The sequence below is a fragment of the Oryx dammah genome, unplaced genomic scaffold, assembly GCF_014754425.2.
Source record: "Oryx dammah isolate SB20612 unplaced genomic scaffold, SCBI_Odam_1.1 HiC_scaffold_14, whole genome shotgun sequence".
Lineage (NCBI taxonomy): Eukaryota > Metazoa > Chordata > Mammalia > Artiodactyla > Bovidae > Oryx > Oryx dammah.
In genome coordinates, this window is record NW_024070198.1 from 43,125,821 (window position 1) to 43,153,487 (window position 27,667).

Consider the following 27,667-nt stretch of genomic DNA (forward strand, 5'->3'; position numbering starts at 1 on the left):
CCCCACTCACTTTTATGTTTATTTTTCTGTGGATTGTTGTGAGGCCCTGAGTGTTTACTGAAGCTGTGGAACCTTCTCTTTCAGTAGCAAATTATAGCAACTTCCTTGTTTTGTGCTTCTTTCTGAGGACCTTATCAGGATGAACTAATACCTTTTCCAATCTGATGATTCTCTTCTTAATTCTATCAATATTTTGGCTAGAAGAAGAGTTATGTGAACATAATCTAAAAAGTATAAAGTTATGCCATGAGAGGTTTTCTTTTTATCTATCTGCCCCTTTTAAAATGCTTATTTACTCTCTAACTTTCTCACTTGTAAAAGAGAGTAGCTAGACTTAGTCTCTTCACTTTCATGCATTGGAGAAGGAAATGGCAACCCACTCCAGTGTTCTTGCCTGGAGAATCCCAGGGACAGGAGAGCCTGGTGGGCTGCCGACTGTGGGGTCGGGCACGACTGAAGCAACTTAACAGCAGCAGCAGACTTAGTCTAATTCAGTTCCTCTTAGAAGGCTGATCTAAAATGGTATAACTTTAAACATCTAATGATTAGTTTTAAATTTGTGCAGGATAGCTTGACAGTAGAGCAGATGAAATTTTTTCTTGAAGAACTTTAATATCCCTTCAGTTGACTTTTTGACAACATGTTAAGTAACCATTCTAATTTGAACTCACATTCATCTTTAACCCATTAACGTTGGTCCTCATCTCTGATCGCCTTCCCAAAATAACTTTGTGACATGTTCCTTTCTACCCTTCCATTGTGCTTTTAGCAGTAATTCTTCCTGCATGGCAAGATCTTCTTATGTAGGTATCTGTCAATTCAGCTATTTTTTTTGGTGACTGTGGGGATTTATATTTCCATGGCAGTTAACGATGATCAAAGATATAAGAAGGTAAGAGCTCGAAAGTGTAAACTGCATTTATCACCACTTGTCGTGATTAATAATAGAACATTTAAAGGTGTTCCTTAGATTATTGTTTTGACTTCCCTATCATTTGAATTCATTTTTCTAAAGAGGATGTTTCTGGGAGTTCCCTGGTTAGTGGTTAGGATTCTCAGCCTTCACTGCTGTAGCCCAGGTTCAATCCGTGGTTGGGAAATGGAGCCCACAGGCCACACGACGCAGACAGAAATAAATAGAGAGGATCTTTTCATAATGAAGTAAGTTTATTGAATGAATTGAATAGAAGCTCATCTTGGTAAAGTGTAGATTCAATTAAGAATTTGTTTCCAATTTATGATTTTCACATCTTGGTTTTTTGAAAAGGTATTGTTTACTTAGCACTATTCTAGGAATAGAAATGATAGATTTTGACTTGTTGCCATTGGTTATGTGAAAAATGCATCTAGAAGGTGATTTGTTTGGTCTTCTCAAACTGTTTTTGGGATTGCCATGAGCTTGCATATACTTAAGATACACCTAAAAATATCAAGGTCATTTTATTAAAAAAAACAGCTTCTATTTGAGTATTGAGAGTGATGGCTGTGTCTGTCTTAAGTTCATCTTTGAACTGTAGCCAAATGGTTAGGAGTCTGAAGAACTGGGTGGTCAAGTTTCCTTTTTAGTATGCAAAGACAGTTAAGGGAATGGAAAGTAGAGGAAAACTGTCCAGACGTTGTAGCCACCGACCTCTGCATCTTTCTACTGACCAGAGTAAAGGGCATTCTGAACATTACCACTTAAAACTAACTTTTCTCTTTAAGGGCTCCTGAAATTGTGCCAGCTGACTCCAAGTCCACCCTGACCCCACAGCATAAAGCATGCTGTGATGTCACAGCTACCATAGAACTCCAGGGTAGTGTTGAGCTGGCCCATGTGGGCTCAGGTAAGTCCTGGCTTTTTTTTTACCATTTGGCATTCTTTTCAAAGTTAGTTACCATTATGATTTTATGTCGAAAGAAACAAGGCAAAACTTTGAAAACTTTGCCATATATGGGGGAAAAAATAAGTCTATTTTCTAAATATCTATGAGCCAGCTCCATATTCTAACCAACGGAGTTCCATAGTAGCTGTGAAGTCCTCCGTGAATTGTGACCTGTGACTTCAGAATATGTTAAATTCTACTCCTGGCCCACCTTACGGAACAGTATGAATTTTTTTTTCTTTTTTTTTTTTTTTTTTTTTTTCCCACTTATTCTGAGGTCTCTGTGTTTTTAAAAGTATTTTAACTTGATCAGTAAGTATGTACCACCATTTAGCTAGTGTGTGTTTCAATCAATTTTGAATGCGTAATGGTACTGCCAATTAGTTTTTAAAGTTAATCTTCTTAGAGTGCTTTCAGCTGTCTTTTTAATTGGTTTTCATAACATGGGCTTCCCTGGTTGCTCAGAAGGTAAAGAATCTGCCTGCAGTGCAGGAGACCTGGGTTCAGTCAACTGGGTTGGAAAAATCTCCTGGAGGAGGGAATGACTACCCACTCCAGTATTCTTGCCTGGAGAATTTATGGACAGAGGAGCCTGGTGGGCTACAGTCCATGGGGTCACAGAGTCAGACATGACTGAGTGACTAACGCTTTCACTTTCACTTGGAGTAGGAGGGGACAGAGCATGTAATATATGTTTGTTAAATTTTCAGACCAGCATATTAGAGAAAGAACCTTCCCTTAGCTGTTGGAGTTAGTCTGAGATGTCAGTAACCTAGAAAGCTTGTATATGTTACCTATTTCTATTCTGCTGGGACTTTCCAATTTTTTCATGGTCTTTGTGGCATTAAGTGAGGTTTTACCACTTAGATTTATTTACTGTATTTTCCTACTTACCACTTCTTTTATTTTCTTCCTGCTTTCCTTTTATCCCCTAATGTTAAAAGGTGGTAAAAATGTTATGTGAAGGACTCAAAGACATTTTCTTAGTTGCTTTGCATATAATCTGATGCTTTTTTCTCCCTAAGGAAACGTGTAGCTAAAACTTAAATTATCTCAGTATAGGTCAGATCCTTTAGACACCATGTTGACAGTGAAAACCCATCTGTGAAGAAACTTTAATCACTAGCTCCTCTTGAGCAGTGTGTAAGTGATATACAACAAACATTTGGACAGTTCATTGACATTCTTGTGAAATTTGATTTGTAATAAATTTACTGATCTTTTGTAGTCCAGAATTCACCGAGCAGTAACCAAAACTAAGAGCTCTTAATTATGGTTGATGAAAAGAATGGAATTATGTATTCCTAAAATATTAGACAATGAAGTATTTTTCTTTTAAATGTTATTTTGTCTCTGTAGTTGAATTCGTGTTTTTCGTGCTCTAGAAAGTTTGAAGATTTATTTATTTATGCTCTGAAGAATAGAGAACAAGATCTCTGTTCACCTTCATTTTCTGCCCTCCTGTGTATATTCCAGGCTAAGGGCAGCAGCATTTCCCATTTACAGTTTAATGCAGAGCTTCTGGTCAGGGGAAGTAATTGTTTTTGAGATCTTGGATTAGGCCAAATAGAAATCTGTTTGTATGTATGTATGTCAGCTTTATTGAGATGTAATTCACATACCATGCAGTTAAGTCCTGTTTTTGGTAAAATACACGAAGTGTGAAGGCAGACTGTAAGTCACAATTCCCAAGCACAACTTCTGAGTTTGTTGTGCTGTTTGGTCTGCACTTCTTCCCACCTTTGACTGGCTAATTAGCTTCTAGTTACAGAAATCCTTCAGAAACATTAGAGAGGAAATGAATTCTTGAGCATGAGCGTGTATTTCTGAGGTGAGATCCTTCCAGACATCAGCTGTGTGATGAATTAAAATAGTGAAGACAGCAATTTAGAAGTTGTCTTCTCCAACCAAAAAAGCACAGTTAGTTGGCATTTACTTTTAGATTACCTCATCTTTGGGAAACAAAAAAAATGTATGTATGTATATACACACACACAGTCTCTTGTGTGTATACGTGTACTGTGTAGGTCTTCCTCTTTTTTTCAGGTAAATTGATCAGAACTTTTTGGTCCTTTTGTTGCTTTTGAAAGTGCTTAGGACATTTTTTATATCACACAAAATTTTATAGATGCATATAATTTTAGTTTGAAGCTAAAAACTGTAAAAGGTACAGTGATACTGCACCTAGGAGTAGTTAACAGCTTTGCTAGAGCTGAAGTGAAAAGTTGTTGCCTTCATAAGGAAGTAGTGTATACATGAAAAGAAATGGAACAGGGCATGTTCAGTTAAAAAAAAAAAAAGCTGCATTAAATTATTCAAAATGTTATGAACCCTACTAGATTATTCTCATCTGTTTGTTAAAACAGGTAGATTTTAGATTTCTGTGTCTGATCTCCAGGCTTGCTCTTTTGAGAAGTCCATCTCTCTTTATCTCATGCCAGGTATATTACGTTTCAGCCCTGATGACGTCTCCAAGGCGCTGTGCCTCATAAGGTTTTGTTGAAGTCCTTTATGTGTTGGAGTGGGGGCTATAGCTGTCCTTAGGTGTTTATGTTGAGGAATGTATTAACCTTTATTGCTGTGAAATAAAAATTTATCTAGGAAGGTATTATCAGTTTCAGGGGTTGGGGGTCATCTTTCTGGGGAGAGGATCTATTTTTGCAGAAGGGATCTTTGATCCCAGAGTTGGAAAACTTTGAAGCTGGCTTTTTATGGCTCACAAATATGATGAAGGGCTGTTTTGAGCACAGGAATCATGTTTTTACGTTTCTCACATTGCCTGGCATATTGCTCTCTGTGTTATGGGCATTCAGTGAATGTGGGGATTATCATTTTAAAGCTTCGTTATTGTTAATAACGGGGGAGATTGTGGCGTTGAACCAGTCTATTACACTTTAAGGAACAAGTCTTATTTATCTAATTCCTAATTCAAGATAGCAGTTTAAAATGCAAGTATACTAAGAAATATTTTTAGCTAGTAGCAGCATTTTATGTAACAAATTTTTCTTGATGTAATTTAGGAAGCAGTTATTTAGTCCTGCAGTCTTGGGGTGGGTGTGTGTGTGTGTACCACTATTTGTGGTAAATGTGAAGCTAACCTGCACCTTCATATTTTTGCCAAGGTTATTTGCTTATTATTCATAGATATACTGCACTTACTAAATAAGATTTCTGTTATTAACATCAATTGTGTTAAGAATAATAACATAGTTTAATGGGAACAGAAAGTTCTTTATAGATTTGGGAAAATTGGAAACTTGTTTTGTACTTCTACCCCCAGCTGGTTTATCGCATTTTGTTTTAGCATATTTCTATTCAGAATTATCTAGCTCAAGTTTTATTATATTAATAATTTAATAATTCTTAATGGGTATAAGGAAGACTTGACTGTGAGAAATTCTGAAATCAAAGTATTGCTAACTTTTACTTACATTAAACATTTATTTTAACTGCTCTTAATTGTCTCAGTTAACAGCAATGTGGAAGGAAAGCTCAGATTTACTTTGATTCAATTTAAAAAATGCAGCATAGGGACACCCCTGGTGGTCCAGTGGTTAGGATTTGGTGCTTTTACTGCCAAGGACCAGGGTTTGATCCCTGGAGGGGAACTAAGGTCCTGCAAAGCCACTCAGTGCAGCCATAAAAAGGGACGGGATCAGAATAAAGGGCAGAACTTGCCCAACAGCGGCAGCAAGCACATTCTTGTCTCCTTGGTTTCTGTAGAACCAGGACCAGAAAACAGGGGCTTTAATGTCTTCACACTAGATGGTTGATCTTTGATCCTCTTAATATATTCTAATAATTTCTCTAAACTTAACCAGAGCATGGAGCCAGCACTGATGGGATGGTAAGTGCCCAGCTAGGCAGTTCTAGTTCTGGAAGGAAATGAAAGGGAAAGGAATACACTGTCATTTCCTTTGTATTCTTTAGGACATTTGAATGATGCCCTGGGATCCAGGAATCGCAGAGAATCAGAGTTTTGAGTGACTGCTACAGGTTTGTGCTTTTTGAAGAAAAATAGAATTAAACTTATTTTCTGTCCTGATGCTTGTTTTAGGTGTTGTAGAAGGTGATTTAGCTGCTATTGAAGCTTACAAATCATCGGGAGGGGACATTGCCCGCCAGCTCACTGCAGATGAAGTCCGCTTGCTGAATCGCCCTTCTGCTTTCGATGTTGGCTATACTCTGGTACATCTGGCTATACGTTTTCAGAGGCAGGATATGCTAGCAATATTGCTTACAGAGGTGAGTGTGGCATTCTGATTAAATATTCTTTTATATGAAAGAAATGTGTTCTTTAGTTTTTATTTTTGATGTTTTAATATTTCTCAGTTCTTAAATGTTTTAGATTTGATCAGCCCTCTTTTAAAAATGACATTTAAAATTAAGAGATTTCAACAGAAGGGATATGTGTTTTTTAAAACAGGACGTTTTGCCACAATGATTGAGTCATATGTTTGGTTTTAAAAAAACTGAAATGCATTAGTCATTCATTCAGCTAACAAATATTTACTGAGTACCTGCCATGTTGAAGGCACTGGGCATAAAGGGGTGTAATGGTGAAGACACTGGCTCCTCCTTCAGTGAATCTCCAGTTGCAGTGATTCTGTACAGAGTGCACTTTCATAGATGGAAGTGCCAGGTGCTGTGGGGAGCACTTGAGAAAGTGTTTTGCGGTACCTTACTTACCTTCTTACCCACAGCAGGTAACGTTTTAGCTGAGATCTGAAGGAGTAGGATGAGTTAGCTTCAAAATAGGTGGAGAAGAGAACAGGATTGAGGAGGCTGTTCAGAGGCAGAGGTGGTGGTGTTTGTGGCAAATTTGGAGCTGGTGGGCAGCTCAGCGTGGTTGTATGGCAGATGGGATGTGAGAGAGACAAGTAGGGGATGCAGTGTGAAGGATCTTCTAGGCCAGAGACCTGGAAGATGATTCTGAGGGCAGTTAAAGGCTTTGAAAAGGCTTAGGTAGAGGAACAGCGGACTGAGAAGATGAGAGTGTTCTGGCCACTGGGATTTGAGGGGGCGAGCCTGGTTAGGGCACTGCAGTGACGCTGGCGGGAATTCCGCTGGGACAGTGATGGCAGTGGCCGGTTTGGGAGAGATGCTGAAGATGCCAGTGGAGTTCAGTGGGTGGACTGGCTGTGGGGAGTAATGGTGGGTGGGCGTCAAAGTGGCTTCTGGGTTTCTAGATTAGATAACTTGGTAGATGTTACAAGTAACAGAGGTTGGAATGAATTAATTAGGATGTGACTGTATCATCCAGGTGTTTCTTTTTTAAATAAGAGAAATAGGTTAAAAGTGCAGAGTGTTTGATTAGTTGTTGATTCAAATCCATTATGGTCAGTATACTCCTTCTGTGTATGCTTGTTTGCGTATTTGAGCTCTCCAGTATCTGGAAACATTTATGCACAGAGCATAAAGTGGGAGGAGCGGTTAAGAAATATAAATATTAGGTAGAGGCATGATTGAGACGGCTCGCCATTGTGTTTAGTTTGTTAAGAATCCAGTTAAACCAGGGGCAAGGTAGGGCTTGAGAGACAGTCGTGCTGAAAGCAAAGGGCAGGCTTACTGAAGACAGGGCTTCCCTGGCAGCTCAGATGGTGAAGAATCTGCTTTTAATGCAGGAGACCTGAGTTTGATCCCCAGGTTGGGAAGACCCCCTGGAGAAGGGAATGGCAACCCACTCCAATATTCTCACCTGGAGAATCCCATGGACAGAGGAGCCTGGTGGGCTACAGTCCGTGGGATCGCAAAGAATCGGACACAACTTGGCAACTAAGCAGCAGCAGCGGGTTCCCCTCTGGCTGGTAGAGGTCTCTGAGAAGGTTCTGCAGGGACTGGTGTAAGCCATCAGCCTCCTAAGAGCATTCCGAGGACTAACAGTGGGAAGACAGTAGGACCCCAGTGGGTAACAGATCCCCTCAAAACTTAGCAGCTTACCACAACACTTGTTATCACAGTTTCTGAGAGTAAGGAATCCAGGAGCATCCAAGCTGAATGATTTTGGCTCAAGGTCTGATGAGGTTCCAGATTGCCAGGGCTATTGTTGTCAAGAGGCTTGACTGGGGCTAGAGGCTGTGGTTCCAAGTACACTCATGTGGGTGTTGGCAGGAGGCTTCAGGTCCTTGTCCTGTGGGCCTGTCCGTAGGGCTGCGTGTCATGTGCTGGCTGGTCTCTCCTTGAGCAAGTGAGCCGAGAAGAGCGTGAGGAAGAGAGGGGGAGTGTGAGAGAGCGAGTGAGGTGGAAACCGCAGTGTCTTTTCTGTATAGCCTAATGTAGGAGGTGATACTCCATCATTTCTGCCATATTCTGTGGTACACATGGACCAGCCCTGGCACACACCATGGGGGAGGTGGAGAGGATGCTTGTTCTAGGGAAAGAACAGAATCGGTGGTGGAATTTAGTCTCCGTGGTGTGGGCACTCCACAGGACAGAATCGAAGGGGTCAGTAGGGAGACTGGGACGGGGGAGCATGAGTGTGGGCTGAGGGCTGTGTCTGCAGACAGGGCATGGAGCCAGCCAGGGCCTTTGGGGTTGAGAACAGGGGAGTGTTACATTTTGGGAATGTGTGTCTGGGGCTGGGGGCTTACTTAATGGGATTTTAAACCATGAGCCCTGTTTGTAGTCTGGTGGAATAAATGGACTGCTTTTCAAACTGTTGTTTTTAAATATATAAAATAGAAAATAGATTTGCAAAGGAAATCAGTTACATTGAAACATATAGTTGTCAGAATATTAAATTTGTGATGTATAAGAACATGCATTTTAAATGTAGGCAAATGAAATGAACGATTTAAATTAAATTGAACTTCCTGTTCTAGTTCGTGGACCCTTCCCAAGTTCATGGGCCCTAAATTAGCAAGTAGGCTAAGGAGCTGATGGAGAGTCATGAGGCTGAAGAGGCTAGGAGATCAGGGGCAGGGTTCAGGGGCAAGTGCTTAAGGATGGTGGCGGGAGGAGAGGTTTAGCAGTCAGTCACTAGCTCTAAGGTTTCTTTTGAGGTGTTCAGTGTTCAAAATCTCCCCAGGATTTTGCAAAGGGACTAAGGGTTAGCAGTTTCAAAAAAGCTATTTTTGAGTTTACTTTTGAGATCCATTTTAATGCTGTTATTTGAGAAATAGTTATATTCTGAAAATATTTAATGTTTTTCCACAGTTTGTTGCTTAGGTTGGGCTTGTGGAGTTCAGGTGTGGTGACAACTTCACCATCAGTGTTAATCCTGGCCAGTAATGTTTAGAACTGAATTTTCATGCAAGGGTTTTCAGAAGGGGATGTCTGATGGTTGTCATGAGTATACAGGGTGTTTAAGTGTGTCCACATATGTTATGTAGATGGCAGTATCATAAAACTTTGTGTGTGGCTTTATTGGAAGATCTGCTGCTCCAAGCCCCACTTGTGACTGGAAGTCTGTTCATGAAGGTCGCCCAGGTTAGTGGCTGCAGCTGTAGTGACAGCAGACTCATTTCCTCTCGAGTAGATGGATACTCACCTTGGGTTTCAGGATTCTCTGTGTATAGATTTCTTGAGCTCCACAGAGGAAGACAAATGTAAGATAATGCCTTTTCATCCTTTGTTGTTGTTTATCATTTTAAAAGGACAGGAAAGTTCTTGCTCAGGTTTCATTCCTGTTGAGTTGTACTACTTCAGAGCTTTGTTGTCTGCTCTACACTTGGGGAAGCCAGCTGCTTTTTAAAAAATACAAAATTATAGGGACTTCCCTGGTGGTCCAGTGGTTAAGATGCTTCCACTGCAAGCAGTGTGGGTTTGATCCCTGGTTGGGGAACTAAGATCCTGCTTCTACTTTCCTCTTTCTCTGTGAGCTGGAATTCCCTGTTTAAGAATGTTTTTATTAGGGGCCTGATGGTTATTCTTAACTTTGCTTTCTGTACTCATTCCCTCTCCTATGATGAACCTTTGTGAACAGCTCTGTCTTACATACATTTTTATCTGCCTGTTTGTATATTTCCTTGGGATAAATGCCACTAAAAATTACTGAATTACTGAATCGAGAGGGTAAAGCATTTTTATCACTGTTTCCCAGGAAAGTTGTACTGATATATACTCATATACTGTTGAGGACATAACACCAATATCTCATATATTTAAAGTAAAAACACCTTAAGTTACTGGGAAGTTTTGGTAATTTCTTTTTAATGCTGTTGATTTCTGCTTCCCGTGATGATGAATGAGATGTAGAGGAAAGTTTCTTTTGTATTTAAGGTGTCTCAACAAGCTGCAAAGTGTATTCCTGCAATGGTGTGTCCTGAACTGACAGAGCAGATCCGTCGTGAGATCGCTGCCTCTCTTCACCAGAGAAAGGGGGACTTTGCTTGCTATTTCCTAACTGACCTTGTAACATTTACATTGCCAGCAGGTAACTCCAAATCTCTTTGTGAAAACAAATTTCCACTTCATTATATTCTTTCAGTGTCTGGATGAAAATGATTCTGTTAGAAAACAGCCACTATTAGTGGCTATCAACTTGACTGTCCTGTTTTACTGAAAGTAATCACTATATAGGTCATTTATAAACTAATGCTATAGAGCTGAGAGGAAGACAGCAGCTGGTAATAACTGACTTCTTTGTGCACCTCAGATATTTTTAAGAATCTGTTTTATCCACTTCTTTTTTCCTGTTTTTTAGAGTGTTATGAATCAGGTTTTTTCTTTTTCTTTTCACATGTGTTTATTATTTTTAAATTAGATAACTATTGGTTACCTGATATTAGGAGATAAGATCAGAACATGGGTTTTTGATGGGTAGATACAAATTATTTGAATCAAAGATACTGGCATTCTTTTGAAAGTGTCATTGCTTTACTTCACTTGTTATGTTAGTTTCTACTATATTTGTGAAGCAACTTTTTATTTTCCAGTTCCATGACAAGTGGAAATGTTTTCCAGGTTGTTTTTTCTCAGTTGACACTGAATAAATACACTGAACACCTGAAGTTTCTAAGTAAAACTTAGATTTTGGTTTTGAATGTTCTGAGCTTTCTATTTTAAGCTTATATTAAGATGTGAGCAGAGGTATTTACAAAATGATAGGAAATTACAACCAAGCCTTATAAAATTAGACAAATTTCATTTCAAGTGCACTCTCTATATATTTAAACTTATTACACTGAGTGATTAGATTTTATTTTGAATTGAAAATAGTACTGTAGTTTTAAAAAATGTTGTAAGGGTAATCATGCTTTTTATTCTAGACTACTCAATTAGTAAACTGAATAGAGCATAGAAAATTTCAGGAAGGTGAGAAAAACAAATTTGTGTGCCAAAAGGACTGGTTCATTGACTTTTATAAGAAGATTCTAAAGTCTGCAAAAACAGTTCTGAGCAGAGATTGAGCATGGTGGGGGTGGGGCGGCAGAAAACAGATGGAATTTGTCTGTTGTTATTTTAACCTGAGTATCAGAGACCTCTGTTCTTGTTTCCCCCCCCCCCCCACCCCTTTTATTTCAGCTATATTAAGTTGTCATTAACAGAAAATTGTAAGATTTTAAGATACACATTGTGGTGATTTGGGGCTTCCCTGATAGCTCAGTTGGTAAAGAATCCACCTGCAATGTGGTTCCTGGTCGGGAAGATCCGCTGGAGAAGGGATAGGTTACCCACTCCAGTATTCTTGGGCTTCCCTTGTGGCTCAGCTGGTAAAGAATCCGCCTGCAATGCTGGAGACCTGGGTTTGATCCCTGGGTTGGGAAGATCCCCTGGAGAAGGGAAGACCTACCCACTCCAGTATTCTGCCTAGAGAATTCCATGGTGATTTGATTCACACATAAATTGTGAAAGGCCCCCCCACCCCCACCCAGTCTAGTTAGTTAACACACTTATTACCTCACCTTGTATTTATCTATTTATATTTTGGGTGAAAACATTTATGTTTTGTTCTCTTAGAGAATTTCAAGTGTACAATACGTGTTACTGATTATCATCACTATGCTTTACATTAAATCCTATCCTCTTCATCTTATGGCTTATAGTTTGTACTTTTACCAGTTTCTCCCCATCTTTTTTTTTTTTTAAGATCTGTATATAAGTGATGCCAAGCAGTATTTGTCTTCTTCTGTTGAACTTATTTTGCTTAGCATAACATCTCCAAGGCCCTTCTGTATGTTGCAGATGGCACGATGTTTTCTTTCTCATGGTTTAGTAGCCCATCTACTTTATATTTATTCACCCACTGATAGACACTTAGTTTGTTTTCGTATGTTGGCTATTTTGAGTAACATTGCAGCTAGCATGGGGATACAGGTTTGTCATTTCTATTGTCTGTATACCCAGAAGTGAGATCGCTAGATCATTTATGATAGATTTATGTTTTTGAGGATCCTCCATAACGTTTTCCATAGTGGAAGCCCTTCTCCAGTTTACATTCCCACCAGTGGTGCACAGGGATTCCCTATTCTCTGCGTTCTTGTCTGTATTTGTTATCTCTTGCCTTTTTGATAATAGCTGATTATTATTACTGGTTCATATGCTTTTCGTCTTATTATTTGTAGATAGATCGCTGTTTTGACAATGAAGTACAGAAAGGAACAATTCTGCACCTCATACACACAACTCATGAGATACATGCATGTTTTTTAAAAGACGCTGCTTGACAGTCTTCAGTGGAAAGGGAGTTATTTTAGAGGAAGTTACTGTTAGATATTGGCATCAAATTTTTTAAGTTATGAGGCATTTAAAAATTTTTTTAAGACAAGGTTTTTCTTTGTAGATATTGAAGACTTGCCTCCAACAGTCCAAGAAAAATTATTTGATGAGGTGCTTGATAGAGATGTTCAGAAAGGTAAGCATGAAACTAATGAGTATAATTTAATTTTTAGTGATTTCAATAAATGTTTTGCTCTGCTTTGTAAGCTTTGGAGTAGTTTGGTGTATAGTCATTATATTTTATTTCTACTTTAAACTGAAAATGTATAAAGTCCTTAAGAACAGTATTGTATTATGCTGTTAAAACAGCTCATTCACAGCTCATAACTGTGGTAGAGTGAATACAGGTATAAAAGTTTTAAAACCTTGGTTTTGTGTTTCCTATTCTAGGATGAGTATTTTTTCATAATAAACATTTTAAGAAAATAAATTATAAAGAATTTAAAAATTAAATTATTCTAGGGCCTCAAGATGTTTCCATTACTTAAAAGGTTTATATTTCAGTTGATCAAAATTTCTAGCTGTTTATTAGTATATTACATATACATTTTTTTTACACTTTAGAGAATAGTTTCTTTCTTCCAAGAGCTTCCCTGGTGGCGCAGACGGTAAAGTGTCTGCCTGCAATGTGGGAGACCCAGGTTCAATCCCTGGGTCAGGAAGATCCCCTGGAGAAGGAAATGGTAACCCAGTCCAGTATTCTTGCCTGGAAAATCCCATGGACTGAGGAGCCTGATAGGCTACAGTCCACAGGGTCACAAAGAGTTGGACGTGACTGAGTGACTTCACTCTTTCTTTCTTCCAAATAGAATATTTCTAAATTGCAGAAGAATGAAACTGAACATGTTACATTTATTTACTTACTTGTGTCTTTATTTATATTGTAGTTGATTTACAATATTGTGTTAATTTCTTCTGCTATATAGCAAAGTGATTCTATTATACTTCAACATATGTTCTTTTTTATAGTCTTTTCCATTATGGTTTGTCACAAGATAATTGAATATGTTCCCTATGCTATATAATAGGATCTTGTTTATCTGTTCCATATATACTAGTTTCCATCTGCTAACCCCAAACTTCCACTCCATCCCCCCACCAGTCTTGGCCACCACAAGTCTATTCTCTGTGTCTGTGAATCTGTTGCCTGGAGAGTTTCATTTATGTCATGTTTTAGCTTCCACATTCTAAGTGATGTCAGATGGTATTTGTCTTCCTGACTTCTCTTGGTATGGTAATCTCTAGGCCGTCCGTGTTGCTGCGACTGGCATGATCTCGCTCTGTTTTCTGGCTGAGTAGTATTCCATTGTGTATGTGCACCATAGGTTTTCATCCACTCATCTGTCAAGGGACATTTCGGTTGTTTCCATGTCTTGGTTATTGTGAATAGGGTCGCTGTGAACATAGGAGGAGCGTTTGTTTATTTCAGTTACAGTTTTGTCCAGGTATCTGCCCAGGAGTGGGATTGCTGAATCGTATGGCAGCTCTATTTTAAACAATTGGTTCAAGAACCTCCATACTGTTCTCCATATCGGCTGCACTGGTAGTGCAGGAGGGTGTTCCCTTTTCTCTACACCCTCTCCAGCATTTGTATTTGTATACTTTTAAATGATTATCACTCTGACCAATGTGAGGTGGTATTTCATTGTAGTTTTGATTTGCATAATTCTAGTAATTAGCGTCGTTAAGCATCTTTTCATGTGCCTTTTGGACATCTGTATGTTTTTGGAGAAATGCCTGGTTAGGTCTTTGCCCATTTTTCAGTTGGGTGGTTTTTCTGTGGTTGTGTTACATGAGAGCTGTTTGTATATTTTAGAAGTTAAGCCCTTTTTTGGTTGCATTGTTTGCAGATATTTTCTCCCTTCCAAACATTGTGATCTCTTTTTGTTTATGGTGTCCTTTGCTGTGCAAAAGCTTTTAAGTTTGATTAGGTCTCATTTGTTTGTTTTGCTTTTTTCTATTGCCTTGGAAGACTGACCTAAGAAAATATTAGTACAGTTTATGTCAGAGAATGTTTTGCCTTTGTTCTTCTCTAGGAGTTTTATGATATCATGTCATATATTTAAATCTTTTAAGTCATTTTGAGCATATTTTTGTATTTGTTGTATATTGATTTACATGAAGCTGTCCAACACCGCTTGTTGAAGAGGCTTTTTCCCATTGTATATTCTTACCTCCTTTGTGGAAGATAATTGGACATAGGTGTGTGAGTTTATTTCTGGGCTGTTTTGTTCCACTGAGCTATGTGTCGTCTTTTGTGTGAATACCATGGTGTTTTGATTACTGTAGCTTTACAGTCTTATCTGAAGTTTGGGAGTGTTGGACCTCCTACTTTGTTCTTTTTAAAAATTGTATTTTTTTTTTTGGCCGTGCTGGGTCTTCGTAGCTGTGCGGGCTTTTCTCTAGTGGAGAGCAGGGGCTACTCTCTAGTCGTGGTGTGTGGACTTGTGGTGGTGGCTTCTCTTGTTGTGGAGCGTGGGCTCTGGTTGTGGCACGTGGGCTCAGTAGTTGTAGCTCCTGGGCTTTAGAGCACAGACATGCTCAGTAGTTGTGGTGCACGAGCTTAGTTGCTCCACGGCATGTGGGATCTTCCCAGATCAGGGACCGAACCCATGTCTGCTGCATTGGCAGGCAGATTCTTTACCACTGAGACACCAAGGAAGCCCTTGCTTTGTTCTTTTTTCTCAGGAGTGCCTTGGCAATTCTGGATCTTTTATGGTTCCATATAAATTTTAGGATTGTTTATTCTAGTTCTGTGAAAGATGTCTTGGGTAATTTCATAGGAATTGCCTTAAATCTGTAGGTTGCTTTAGGTAGTGTGGCCATTTTAAGAATATTAATTCTTCGAGTCTTAAGAGCATGGGCTATCTTTCCATTTCTTTGAATCATCTTCAGTTTCCTTTATTGGTGTTTTATATGAATATGTTAAATTCCTCATATAGAGTTAGAAGAAGAATCTCCAATTATAAACTGGTCTTTGGAATTGGCTACACGTTTGGACAGTCGACTGTATGCACTTTGGAACCGGACTGCAGGAGACTGCTTACTTGATTCAGTACTACAAGCTACCTGGGGCATTTACGACAAAGACTCGGTGCTTCGGAAAGCCCTGCATGACAGCCTGCATGACTGTTCACATTGGTGAGCTGACATCCTTCCCTTTTGAAATCCAAGAGAGCACTAGCTGAAACCTGTCCTTACAGTGATTGGATGCTTTTTGTCTGTTGTTTTTTTTTATGGAAGCTGGGGGAGGGGGAAGCTTTGGTTTTAGACATTGAGATGCTTTGAACATTGCAGTGGTTTTTACATGTTTTGCTAAGCTTTAAAACAAACATTTGAATTTGTGGTAGTGGTCTTATTAAATATAGGAAGGTCTTTGCTCATATATTAAAGTAGCTGCTATTTAGTATTTTTGTTCAAGTTTAAGATACTATATTAATGATGTATTACACGTTTTTCTTCCTGAGACAGGTACTCTTAAGACCACATTTTTGTAATTTTGCAAATTTTCAAATCCACAGAAAAGTTAAAATCAGTCTGGTGGACCCCAGCATCTCCTTCATTGGCTTGATCAGTTGTTGATGGTTAACATTTTTCTGTATGTTCTCTCTATATATTATCTCTATATATTAATGCAGAAACAATTTATTTTAGACACCGTGATGCTTTCTCCTTCAGTGTTTTATCCTGTATCTTTTAAGAACAAGGATATTCTACTACCCAATCACATCCTCATTACCACATCTAAGAAAGCCAACATGGACTCAGTTATCTGATGGTTTAGTCATTTAGCCTTTGTCCATTGGAGAGGACTTTGTGCCCTTTAGAGGAGGGAGACTGCTGTGGATTGATTTGGTATTCAGGGGAATACCACTCTTTTTGTGGTGTGGATTCATCAGGCCAGGTAAGCCTGATGCCATTAAGTGTCCGTCCTGTCTCACCTCTCTGGATTGGGTGGTGTGCTCATCAGACAACATCCTCGTGCTCTGGCTGTTTATGTGGGCCTGCCCACACTGAGAGGATGACAATTGTTTGGGGTACTGTGGCTTTATAGGTCTGCCTTGTAGGTTTGATTAATGTGTGTCTGCCCTGGAAAGATGGATCTGTGTTTTGAGTGTGCATAGCCTAGAAGCTAGATCTGGATTTTGGTAAATCTACCATTTTGCAAGTCCTTTAAAACAGGCAAACCTAGAGTCTTTCCTTTGGTGGTAATATCCTGCCTTTGTTGTAAGGTTGAAAGTGTACTGTAAATTTCAGCAGTGGTAACTAATGTCAGGACTGAAATTCCAGTTTTGAGTCACTTGAAGTCTCAAAGTTTAATGTGAAAGTAGATAAGTGCCATAATCTGAGGTTTGGGCTCGATGGCTGGTAGAGTGGGGAAGACCTTGGTCTTAAGAGTGCAGCCACAGTAAGTGCTATTGCAGCAGGTCTTTCAGGAATGGCGGCCTTAGTTCTAAAAGGATATTTCAGCCAGCATATGAACAGGCTTCTGAAAATAATGTCTCTCTTGGTACCACCTCTTCCAGTCCCTTCCATATAGGATCAAACCTGATGTTTTACATATAGGGTCAAACTTGATGTTTTACATACAGGGTCAAACCTGATGTTTTACAGTTAAGGTGTAGGAAGCTGCAAGGGTTATAGTGATCACACAGACGTCTTTTTCAGTATCTTGAGGTGGAGATAGGCTGGGGAGAGGGAATGAAGACTATCAGATTTTGGGGGGGACGTGATGCCATAGATTCAGAGCTTAGGTGATGTGGGTCAAATATATTAGCCTTACTGAATAAGCATTAAAATGGTGACTATTTTGAGTTGTGACCAGTTTGTTGACTGGGATCTTATATGGCTATTACTATTAGAAGGTAGAATGAGAATGCCAACATGTCACTTGTGCAGTCTCCTTTAAATCATTTTTTTTTTTTTGACTAGGATTTCCTGTGCTAATAATCCAGATCGGGTGGAATGAGACATTCTCTTACATCGTATAAAATATCTGAATGAGAATGGAGAAAGTAATTTTATTTAAACCCCTCCCCCATCACGTCAAGATAGGCCTTTTTTTTTTTTTTGTCGTAGCAGCTGTGCTTTTCTGTTGAGTGCCTGTGATTTGAACTGACTCAGGTGCTCTGATGGACTATCGTACTTGTCTTTGATTGACATGTCAATCCAAATAGAGAGCCAAGTGAGAGTAATATAAATGGGAAAAATCAGTTATTTTAGAAATATGATTTGTAGCTTAGTATTGTGCCTCTCTATGTATCAAGTTTTACACTTAATATATTGTTGCTATTATTTTGAATAATATCTGTTAAATCAATTAAGAGTAAAAAAAAGTTTTAATTTTATCTTCAGTTTATTTCCTGATGCAGATAAAGACCTTTATGTAGTTCAAAATTTCTGATGTATGTTATTTTCCTTCTTTCTAAAGGAGTTCTTTGAATATTTATGAAGCAGGTCTCTGGCAACAAATTGCCTCCATTTTTGTCTGAAAAGGATTTTAGCTTAAAAAAAAAAGAAAGGTTTATTTCTGACTGTCCTGGGTCTTGGTTGTTACACGCGGGCTTTCTCTAGTTGTGGCGAGAGGGGCGTCCTCTTTGTTGCAGCACAGGCGCTTCTCATTGTGGCGGCTTCTCTTGTGGAGCACAGGCTCTGGGAGCAGGGGCCTCAGTGGTTGTGGCTCTCGGCTCTAGAGCACAGGCTCAGTACTTGTGGTGCTCAGGCTCAGTTGCCCTGTGGCATGCGGGATCTTCCCTAACCAGGGGTCAAACCTGTGTCTCCTGCATTGGCAGGTGGATTCTTACCCACTGTGTCACCAGAGAAGTCCTCTCATTTACTTTTGAAGGATAATTTCACAGGGTATAGAATTCTAGGTTGGTGGGTTTTTTTCTCTCAACTTTAAAAAATATTTCACTTTATTCTCTTCTTGCATGTATGCATGGTTTCCGAGAAGTTGGTTATAATTCTTTTATTTTTCTGTAGGTAGGGGTTTTTTATACTCTGTCTTCTTTCAGGACTTTTTTCTTTAATTTTCTGTCATTTGAATATGATATGCCTAGGTGGGGTTTTTCTGGCGATTTTCCTTCTTGGTTTTCTCTGAGCTTCCTGAATCTGTGGTGTGGTGTCTGACATTAATTTGGTGAAATTCTCAGTCCTTACTGTTTCAAGTATTTCTTCTTGTTACTTTTTTTCTCCCTCTTTACTGTCTGTAATGTTATATGTTGTACCTTTTTTAGTTGCCCCACAGTTATTCTTCTGTTTTTTTGTCCATGTTATCTTTTTTTTTTTGGTTTTATTTTTTTTTTTACTTTACAATTCAGTATTGGTTTTGGCATACATTGACATGAATCCACCACGGGTGTACACGCGTTCCCCATGTTATCTTTTTAGATTTGAAGTTTTGTATTGATGTATCTTTAAGAGGTTCTTTCTTTAGCCAAGTCCAGTCTACTAATAAAGCTGTCAAAAATACTTTCATTTCTGTTAGTGATTTTGCTCTCTGGAATTTCATTTTCGTTCTGTCTTAGGATTTCCATCTCTGTTTAAATTGCCCATCTGCTCTTGCATGCTGTCTTTTTCCATTAGAGAGCCCTTAACATATTTATTATAGTTATTTACAGTTTTTAAATTTATTTTATTTTTTTCACTCAAGTACTTGGTACTTTTGTTGAAAAATATTTTCATAAAATAAAGATTTGTTTCTGGACTCTTGGTTTTTCCTGTTGATCTATATGTCTGTCTTTATGCCAGTGTTAGATTATCTTGATGATTATAGCTTTGTGGTAGGTTTTGAAATCAGGAATCTTAAGTCTTCCAACTTTATCCTTCTTTTCTTCAGATTCTTTTTGCTGTTCCCTTTGGACTTCTAAGTGAATGTTAGGTTCTAGCTTCTGCAGAAAAGCCCTCTGGGATTTTGATAGAAATTGCACTGAATGTGGAGATTAATTTTGGGAGTATTATCAGATAGAGTGTTAAGTCTTATCATCCTGAAATTGACTTTTGAATGTTAAGCCAAACTTGTATTGCTGTCTCACTTAGTCTCTTGTTCGGATTTGTGTCCTTGACTGAGCCAGGTAGATTGACAGTTTAGGTCTTTGTGTGGTGGGTGTGATTTTTAAATATATTTTTGAACCCCTTTATTCTGCAGTCTTCTTTAGTTTTGAGTGCAGTCATCATTTGATTCCTGGCAAATTTAGCTATCTCGATATTAAAATGATTTTAGGCACTAACACAAGAAATTTATTACCACATACATCTTTCAGTTTGTAATAACTTTCTGTTTCACAATAATTCCCCCAAACTGATATCAAAACAATGTATTTTGTCATTTGTGCATTAAAATATATTTCTGTATATCTTAGGTATTTTAAGAGGGATATCCATATTTTATTTTTAAACATTTGGCATTGAAACTTACATTCCTGAATTACAAAGAAAAAACCTGTGGGTTACTATAAATAGAAAAATTTTTTTTTCTAATCAAGAGTTAAGCCTCTGTAAGGCAATGCACCCCACTCCAGTACTCTTGCCTGGAAAATCCCATGGACAGAGGAGCCTGGAAGGCTGCAGTCCATGGGGTCTCTGAGGGTTGGGCACGACTGAGCGACTTCACTTTCACTTTTCACTTTCCTGCATTGGAGAAGGAAATGGCAACCCACTCCAGTGTTCTTGCCTGGAGAATCCCAGGGACGGGGGAGCCTGGTGGGCTGCCCTCTGGGGTCGCACAGAGTCGGACACGACTGAAGTGACTTAGCAGAGCAGAACATTCTATTTTAAATCTAAAATAACATTAATTTACTTTTTACAAAACCCTGCATTAAGTTAAAGAAACGCTTGACACTAAGACATTTAATACCTTAACTTTTCAACAGTTGGGAGAGAATGTTTTCTGATCTTTTGATTCTTTCACCTAGAATTGAAGTACATAGAAGTATTGGGGATTGATAGTTCATTACATGTGAGAGGATTGTAATGTTACAAGCTGGTTAACTGTTTGTAATCTGTTACTGGTTAATCTCTCTTCAGAGGCCTTTGCTGGTTTGTTTGTAAGACAGTGGATCACAGTTTTCAATGTGATTATATCTGGCTTTATTTAATTGTATACTTCATGTTATAAAGAAAAAGAATGTTTAGTTTTAGTAATTCAGTCTACCAGTGGCCTAGTTTGAGTTTTAATCTTCATAATTTATTAGGCTGAAGTATTTAGAGAGGGTATTAAGCATGAAGAGGGGATTATTTTTGTAGTTGCATTTTTTTATCATGTGATATTCAAATAATTTTATGTAATGAAATCTCAAGGAAGTGATTTTGATATTCTCGTAAACACATGGGCTATTTCTAAATCTGTGACCAAGTAGTGGATACTATTCATTAATGGAGTAAAGTGTCTTTGATTTTATCCAAACTGTCAGATGATTTTGAGTGTTTTCCTTTTTCATTTGTAAACCAATAGTAGACAGTTGAAATCAGCTGTTCTTGTCATTAGTGTTTGAAGTTCTGATGAAAGTTTTGTGGGTGGTGAATCAGATTATGTCTGAAGATATGTTGAAAAATGTCTGCTAGCAGAATGGGGGCATCTTTAATTTGAAAAATTTACTTCAAGCCAGGTAAAATTAATTATTAAATCTCTGCATATGAAGTGCTTAAAGACTACATTAAATAAATGATTAGAACATTAAATAACTGTTTATAGAAAGGCTTCTTTTTTACTGTGTTGCTTTTTAGGTTTTATACACGTTGGAAAGATTGGGAGTCCTGGTATTCTCAGAGCTTTGGTTTACATTTTTCCTTGAGAGAAGAACAGTGGCAAGAAGACTGGGCATTTATACTGTCTCTTGCTAGTCAGGTAAGAATGCTTCCAGGCTTGTTGCTTCTCTGAAAAAAGTGAGGCAGCTGCTCTGCATGTCTTGGTTTGCAGTGAGACCACGTTGGAGCAGAGTGGACAGAGGTGAGTCGGGGACTTGGCATCAGGTGACTCGGGTTCCACTGACTGCTGATTGGCTCTGTGACCATAGGCCTCATTGCCGAACAGGGCGGGCAGTATGTTTCTATGTTAAGTCACTAGAAAACTGTCAGAATGAACGTTTTACTTAGTGATTTAACCTCTTAAATATTTCCTCAGATTGCTCTTCAGTTATGTTGTCCTCACGGAGAGGTAGCTTTGGGGGATTGACATACACGCACTGCTACATATAAAACTGATAACTAAAGACCTACTGTATAGCACAGGGAACTCTGTAATGATCTTTATAGGAAAAGAATCTAAGAAAGAGTAGACGTATGTCTGTGTATAAATGATTTCACTTTACTGCAGAAACTAGCACAACATTGTAAATAAACTATATTCAAATAAAAATTTTAAAAAAATGGCGGCTTTACGCCTGCTTTACCCACCTGTGGGTTAGCTCCCGTTCCTTGTCCAAGATCACTCACTGATAATGGGCACTCCTGTGCTGGTGGTGCGCTGTCAGGCCCCTGAGGATCAAGTTGTGGTCTTCGTAGGGCTCCCTGGTTGATGCTGTGTCCACGTGAGGTGGGCCAAGGAGAAGGTTCCATGGACAGAAGTGATTGGGAATGACCTTGTGTAGATGTGTCGAGTTGTCTCTCAAGACACGTACTAGTTTTGTGAAGTGTTATTAATATACTTCCCTCATAGCTCAGTTGGTAAAGAATCCGCCTGTAGTGCCGGAGACCCCAGTTCGATTCCTGGGTTGGGAAGATCCGCTGCAGAAGGGATAGGCTACCCACTCCAGTATTCTTGGGCTTCCCTTGTGGCTCAGCAGCTAAAGAACCACCTGCAATGCGGGAGACCTGGCCTTGATCCCTGGGTTGGGAAGATCCCCTGGAGAAGGGAAAGGCTACCCACTCCAGTATTCTGGCCTGGAGAATTCCATGGACTATATAGTCCGTGGGGTCGCAAAGAATTGGACACGACTGAGCAACTTTCACTTCATTAATATACTGAACTGTAAAGTTCATGTATATGCACAACAAATTACTTCTTTTCTTTGCAGAAAACACTCTAATTCATTAGTACAGTGTGAGGGAAGTCCCTCTGCCTTTGACCCTTTGGGCAGGGTTCACCCTTTGGGCAGGGTACACGTCTGAGACATGTACCTGCTGTAAAGATGCTGCTGGATTCGCTGCTGAGGGAAGGAGACCAGTTGAGTATTCTTGTGTTAGGTGATGTGGCCATTTCCAAGCTGTTTGTATTCCTGTGAGACAGTCAAGCGCATCTTTTCACTTCGGGAGGACCCTGTTGTAAGTAGTACTTCCATGAGGAACTTAACCAGAAGGCAATTATATAAATAAAACTTCCTTTGTTGTCTTAATCCCTTATTCCTCAGATCAATATTTAACCAAATCTGTTTAGTTCTTGAGTTTTGGATAGCGAAGGATATCTGTATGTAAGCTTTGCAGATTTCTCTCATTGGACTTTGCTATTTGAGGAATCATTCTTTAGCTTGACAGTAGTAGTACCATTTTTTTTTTTTTTAATGAATGGAGATAGTGTGCTGAAGGAGAGCAGCATTTTGTTGTACATGTCAGTTTTCCAGGGTGGTAGTGGATGTTTTAAAGAGAAATTCTTTCTTTTGTTTTGTTCTGTACAGCCTGGAGCAAGTTTGGAGCAGACTCACATTTTTGTACTTGCACATATTCTTAGACGACCAATTATAGTTTATGGAGTAAAATATTATAAAAGTTTTCGGGGAGAAACTTTAGGATATACTCGGTTTCAAGGTAAACCATTATTAGTATTTTGGAACTTTCTTGTTTATTATTTTAAGGCACAGTGCAGTCACATCCTGAAAATCCCATTGTGATTTTCTTCCCTCTCTCCAGGTGTGTATTTGCCTTTGTTGTGGGAACAGAGTTTTTGTTGGAAAAGTCCGATTGCTCTGGGCTATACAAGGGGCCACTTCTCTGCTTTGGTTGCCATGGAAAATGATGGCTATGGTAACCGAGGTGCTGGTGCTAACCTGAACACCGATGACGACGTCACCATCACGTTTCTGCCTCTGGTTGACAGTGAGAGGAAGCTACTCCATGTGCACTTCCTTTCTGCTCAGGAGGTAAGACGTTTCTTGCACTAACTGCTTAAAGTGGCAGCGCTGTGCTAGAGCAAGCAGCGATGTGCCAGAGCCTGGCCTTGGGTCTCTCGGATGTGCTGGTATCTGCACTACCACTTAGGGTTTTGAGTTTGGTCACAGTTTGTCACTTTGTATAGATGCTAGTCAGACAGACTGAAGTTTGCCCTTTCAGAACAGCTGTGTAGGAGGTGTTGTGTGGAGATAAAGCAGTGAGGAGGAAAGTCCATGCCCTCAGGTAGTGATGAGTGCCAAGGAGGAGAAGTAAAAAGATGGGGTGAGGGGAAAGGGAGGGATGGGGGTGTAGGGTTTCGGTGACTGAACTGGGGGGGTAAGGTAAGGTGTCACTGAGGAGCTGGTGCCTGAATCGAGACTTCAAGAGGAAGGAGTCTTGCAGAAACTGGGGGAGGAGAGTTGTAGCAGAGGGAACTGGAAGGCCGACGTGGCTTGTGGGACTGGGTGGGGTGGAGAGGAGGCTGAGGCTGCGGGCTGGCTGTCGGCAGTCTTTTCAGTCTTTCTGACTTTTACTCTGGGTGAGCTGGGGAGCCAGCAGCCAGTTTGCGTAGAATAGGCGCACTGGCCCCTCAGGTGAGACTAGGTGCCTGGGCAGTGGTGGGAGCAGCAGGTAGGAGCTCCCTGTAGCCGCAGGGAAGTGATGAGAAGGTGTGAAAGAATACTCGCAGCAAACCTGTATTCTTATAAAAAGTATTGGCCTTTTATTTAATAGTAATTATTATAAAACTTTTATAAGCATAACATTAAGAAAAAAATTCATAGATAATTTTTGTAACTTCACCCTATACATAACTTTCTGAGCAAACTTACCTTGTTCTTTTTGAAGCTGCGACTTTTCTTTCTAGTCTTTTCTTTGCCAGAATCAATGTATTGGATAACACTTGTTTTTTGCCATTATATCAAACAAAGGAATTTATCATTAGGCTGTTCTTCCCTCTAGGTTTGTCTGTGACTTTTCAAGTTGATATTTTCCTGTTTACCCGTAGGGTTTTAAACATAAAATTGAAGAGAGTAGAACCTAGGTTGAAACTCTTTGTTGCTCTGGCCCTTTCATTAATCATACCAGCTGTAGGTCTCTGAAATTTTTCCTGTGAGGTCTCTGATCTGTCATATTATTTTTCCTTTTCTTCATTCACATTCCTCTAAAAGCTAGGTAATGAGGAACAGCAAGAAAAGCTGCTCCGGGAGTGGCTGGACTGCTGTGTGACTGAGGGGGGCGTTCTCGTGGCCATGCAGAAGAGCTCTCGGCGGCGGAACCACCCCCTGGTCACGCAGATGGTAGAGAAATGGCTTGACCGCTACCGACAGATCCGGCCTTGTACATCCCTATCTGATGGAGAGGAAGACGAAGATGATGAAGATGAATGAAAAAAAAAAAATCCAAGAACAGAAGACCAAGGTATCAGCTCTCTGCGGGACCCCACATGAGTGTGTTGCTCCAAGCAGAGTGCACGGCATGGAATGAAGAGAACCTGGCAGGATCTGCTTGGAAGGGTTTTTTCTGATCCACACCCAACAGAGACGATGTGTCTGCTGCATGAGGAGACAGAGAACTTTGGACTACAGTTTGTAAAAAGGAAACAAAAAACTAATTTTATTAAGACAGAACTTTTTTCCTTTCAGATTGTAAATCTGTCTATAAATGTAACGCATGTGGTTGTGTAAGAAGTTGTGTAATAGGAAAAGTTGTACCAGCATCTTCATATTACTGAGACGTTTTTCCAGCATGGGCACCTCCAAAAGCACATGGCAGGTCACTCTTTGTTCCTTTGAGATAATTCTTTTTAAAGTAGAACCTGGCATTCTACTTCCATCTGAAAAGATCCATTTTACATTCTGTCTCACTAGAGCTCGTTAGAGATTTGGAAACTTTTTGTACAAATTATCCATAGCAAAACATAAAAATAAAAACAAGCTTTTATTTTTTATTGGTAATTTAGTTCCTGTTGTGCCCAATAAAATCAAATCTTTAAGGAACAAACTGTAAGAAAAGTCAGAATTTTTTATTGAGTGAACTTCATGTAGACATTGATCCCTTGTTTTGAAAAGGGTTTTGGTTTCTCTTGTCTTCAGTTTCTGATAAGCCACCTTTCAGTATTTAGGTATTTATTTGTTTGGAAGAGTGCTCTTAAACTGAGGCTTCCTCCACCAGACTCTGGGCAGCAGTCTCCTTGTGAGTTACCCCGTGGATGTACATTAGGGCAGTGGCTGGGGAGCCAGCCCACTCGAACTGAATGAATTATGTGAAAAGTCTGCTCACTTGCCTCTGTGGACATTAGACTCGCAGATTGCCGTGCAGAGGGTCTTTGGATTCTTCATCATCAACTCTGCTTTAAGCAAATTGTGTTAGAAAGGCATGCCTTTGCTTGGGCTAATTGCGAATTTCTGTTCAGAATAGAATAAAGATTTGAAGAATGCAGTAAGGTGGTTAAATGCATTGTATAATGAATTTCTCAGTGAGTAGTCTGAGAATTTTTGCATGTTGGTTAATTGTGGCCATTCTTATTTAAAGTTATAACTATAATCTTAGGTAGAAAAACTTTCTATAAAAGTATTATTTGACCACTTCAGGTATACATTCAATACTGGGTAAAAATTTCAGACCTATCTCAGGAACACAAAAAGACTTAGTGTCCTGATAAGCACTTTGTAGACTATTGATGTGGCAAGGAATTTCAACACATACACACACTCTTTCCCTTTGATAAAAAGGCTGTGAAAACCTTTAAATATTTGCTTCTTGTTTTCTTCTAAGTTCTATTTAGATGGTATTGAAATGTGCACAACCTCAGATTTGATGCTGAAATACTAAAAATAGTAAAATACCTGTGAGATGTCATCTCTTTAGTTCTTTCTTCCCTCTCTGAAAGGCATTCCCAGGATGAAAGGATTGCTGCTGCTGCATGCTAAAACTTGTGGGAAGAATTGGATTCCATATAAATGAATTTTGATATAATATTGGTATGTTACTGTTTCAAGGGGCTGATGTTTTCTTACAAAATGGACCCTCTGGTTTGCTTTCGTTTTGGACAGTGATTAAGCAAGGATTTAGAAGGCTGCTATTCTGACTACTTAGCATAGCATCCCTATGCACTTTTCTTCATATGTAGGAAGAATTTTGTAGCGGCTAGACAACCCGTTCTAGTTGCGGTTAAGCCAGTTGAAGAAGCCAAAGAGAAAGGTTTGAGGGAGAAGCACCTGTGCCAGGGTCTCTAGGGTAGCCAGTGCTGTTTAGGAAGCTGCTGCTCGGTCTTCAGCCTCCGTGTGCTGTGTCTGCTGAACGATGTGACCCTTGAGGTGCCTCTTTATTTATAGATCAGTGACCCTGGCCACATCAGGCTTAGCAGGTACAGCATTCTTGCCTGTGGGAAAGGACTACACCTGTGTGTATGTGTGTGTGTACACGTGTGTGTGTGTGTGACTTCAGACGGGGCGGAGCTTTAAATGGTTTTCACCATTTAATGGTTGGCTGGTAAAGGCTAACGTTTTGGTGAGTCAATGCTATGTTAAGCTCTTGAACTATCAAACAGCCATAACTATCGTCCCAAGACAGAATTTGCAGTCCTTTCTCGGATGCCATGTGGCGGGGTGGCAGATAACTCGGTGTCTTTTGGTTGACTCGGGACGGTACTACCTGAACCGTATGGACTTGACTTTACGGTTCCTCTTCTCGGGAGAATACAGTGCGGTGGTTTCTGTCCAAATTAAAAGGCAGGGTGTGGGCCTGCCTTTTCATGTTTCTGGCTCCTAGGCTCATCCTGTGGCAGACGAGTCTGTGTTAAGGGAACACTGCTGCACACAGGCGGTCGGGGTCTCCTTGCTGTGCAGATGTCATCCCTGCACTGATGACCCGTTTGACAAGTGGTTATGGAGACGACAGTGAACCGCCGCCCCACTCCCCGGAGTGATGATAGAGGTCAGTAACCATGCGTTCCACCTCGATCCACGTCAGGTGGTGGTAATGTAATTTTTCACAGGAGAGTTGGGATGGGACCACCACCTTAAAATGAGTGAGGAGGATGATGTTTTCAGTTGCCATGA

The 27,667-nt window shown here is 39.6% G+C and overlaps 1 protein-coding gene across 4 annotated transcripts in view; it reads left to right on the plus strand.

Moving 5' to 3' along the window:
- Positions 1-26,301, plus strand: part of ZRANB1 (zinc finger RANBP2-type containing 1) — a 68,545-nt gene extending 42,244 nt beyond the window's left edge. For 2 of the 4 annotated variants that reach the window (XM_040254504.1, XM_040254503.1), the window contains exons 3-10: positions 5,923-6,110; positions 10,086-10,239; positions 12,589-12,660; positions 15,467-15,665; positions 21,249-21,369; positions 23,135-23,264; positions 23,367-23,596; positions 24,780-26,301. In XM_040254504.1, coding sequence (XP_040110438.1) covers positions 5,923-6,110; positions 10,086-10,239; positions 12,589-12,660; positions 15,467-15,665; positions 21,249-21,369; positions 23,135-23,264; positions 23,367-23,596; positions 24,780-24,833 — 1,148 coding nt within the window. In that variant the 3' untranslated portion in view covers positions 24,834-26,301. Of the gene's footprint in view, positions 1-5,922; positions 6,111-10,085; positions 10,240-12,588; positions 12,661-15,466; positions 15,666-21,248; positions 21,370-23,134; positions 23,265-23,366; positions 23,597-24,775 lie in introns of all 4 variants that reach the window. The other 2 variants (XM_040254502.1, XM_040254501.1) reach the window with 1 other exon arrangement.
- The last annotated feature ends 1,366 nt before the right edge of the window (positions 26,302-27,667 follow it).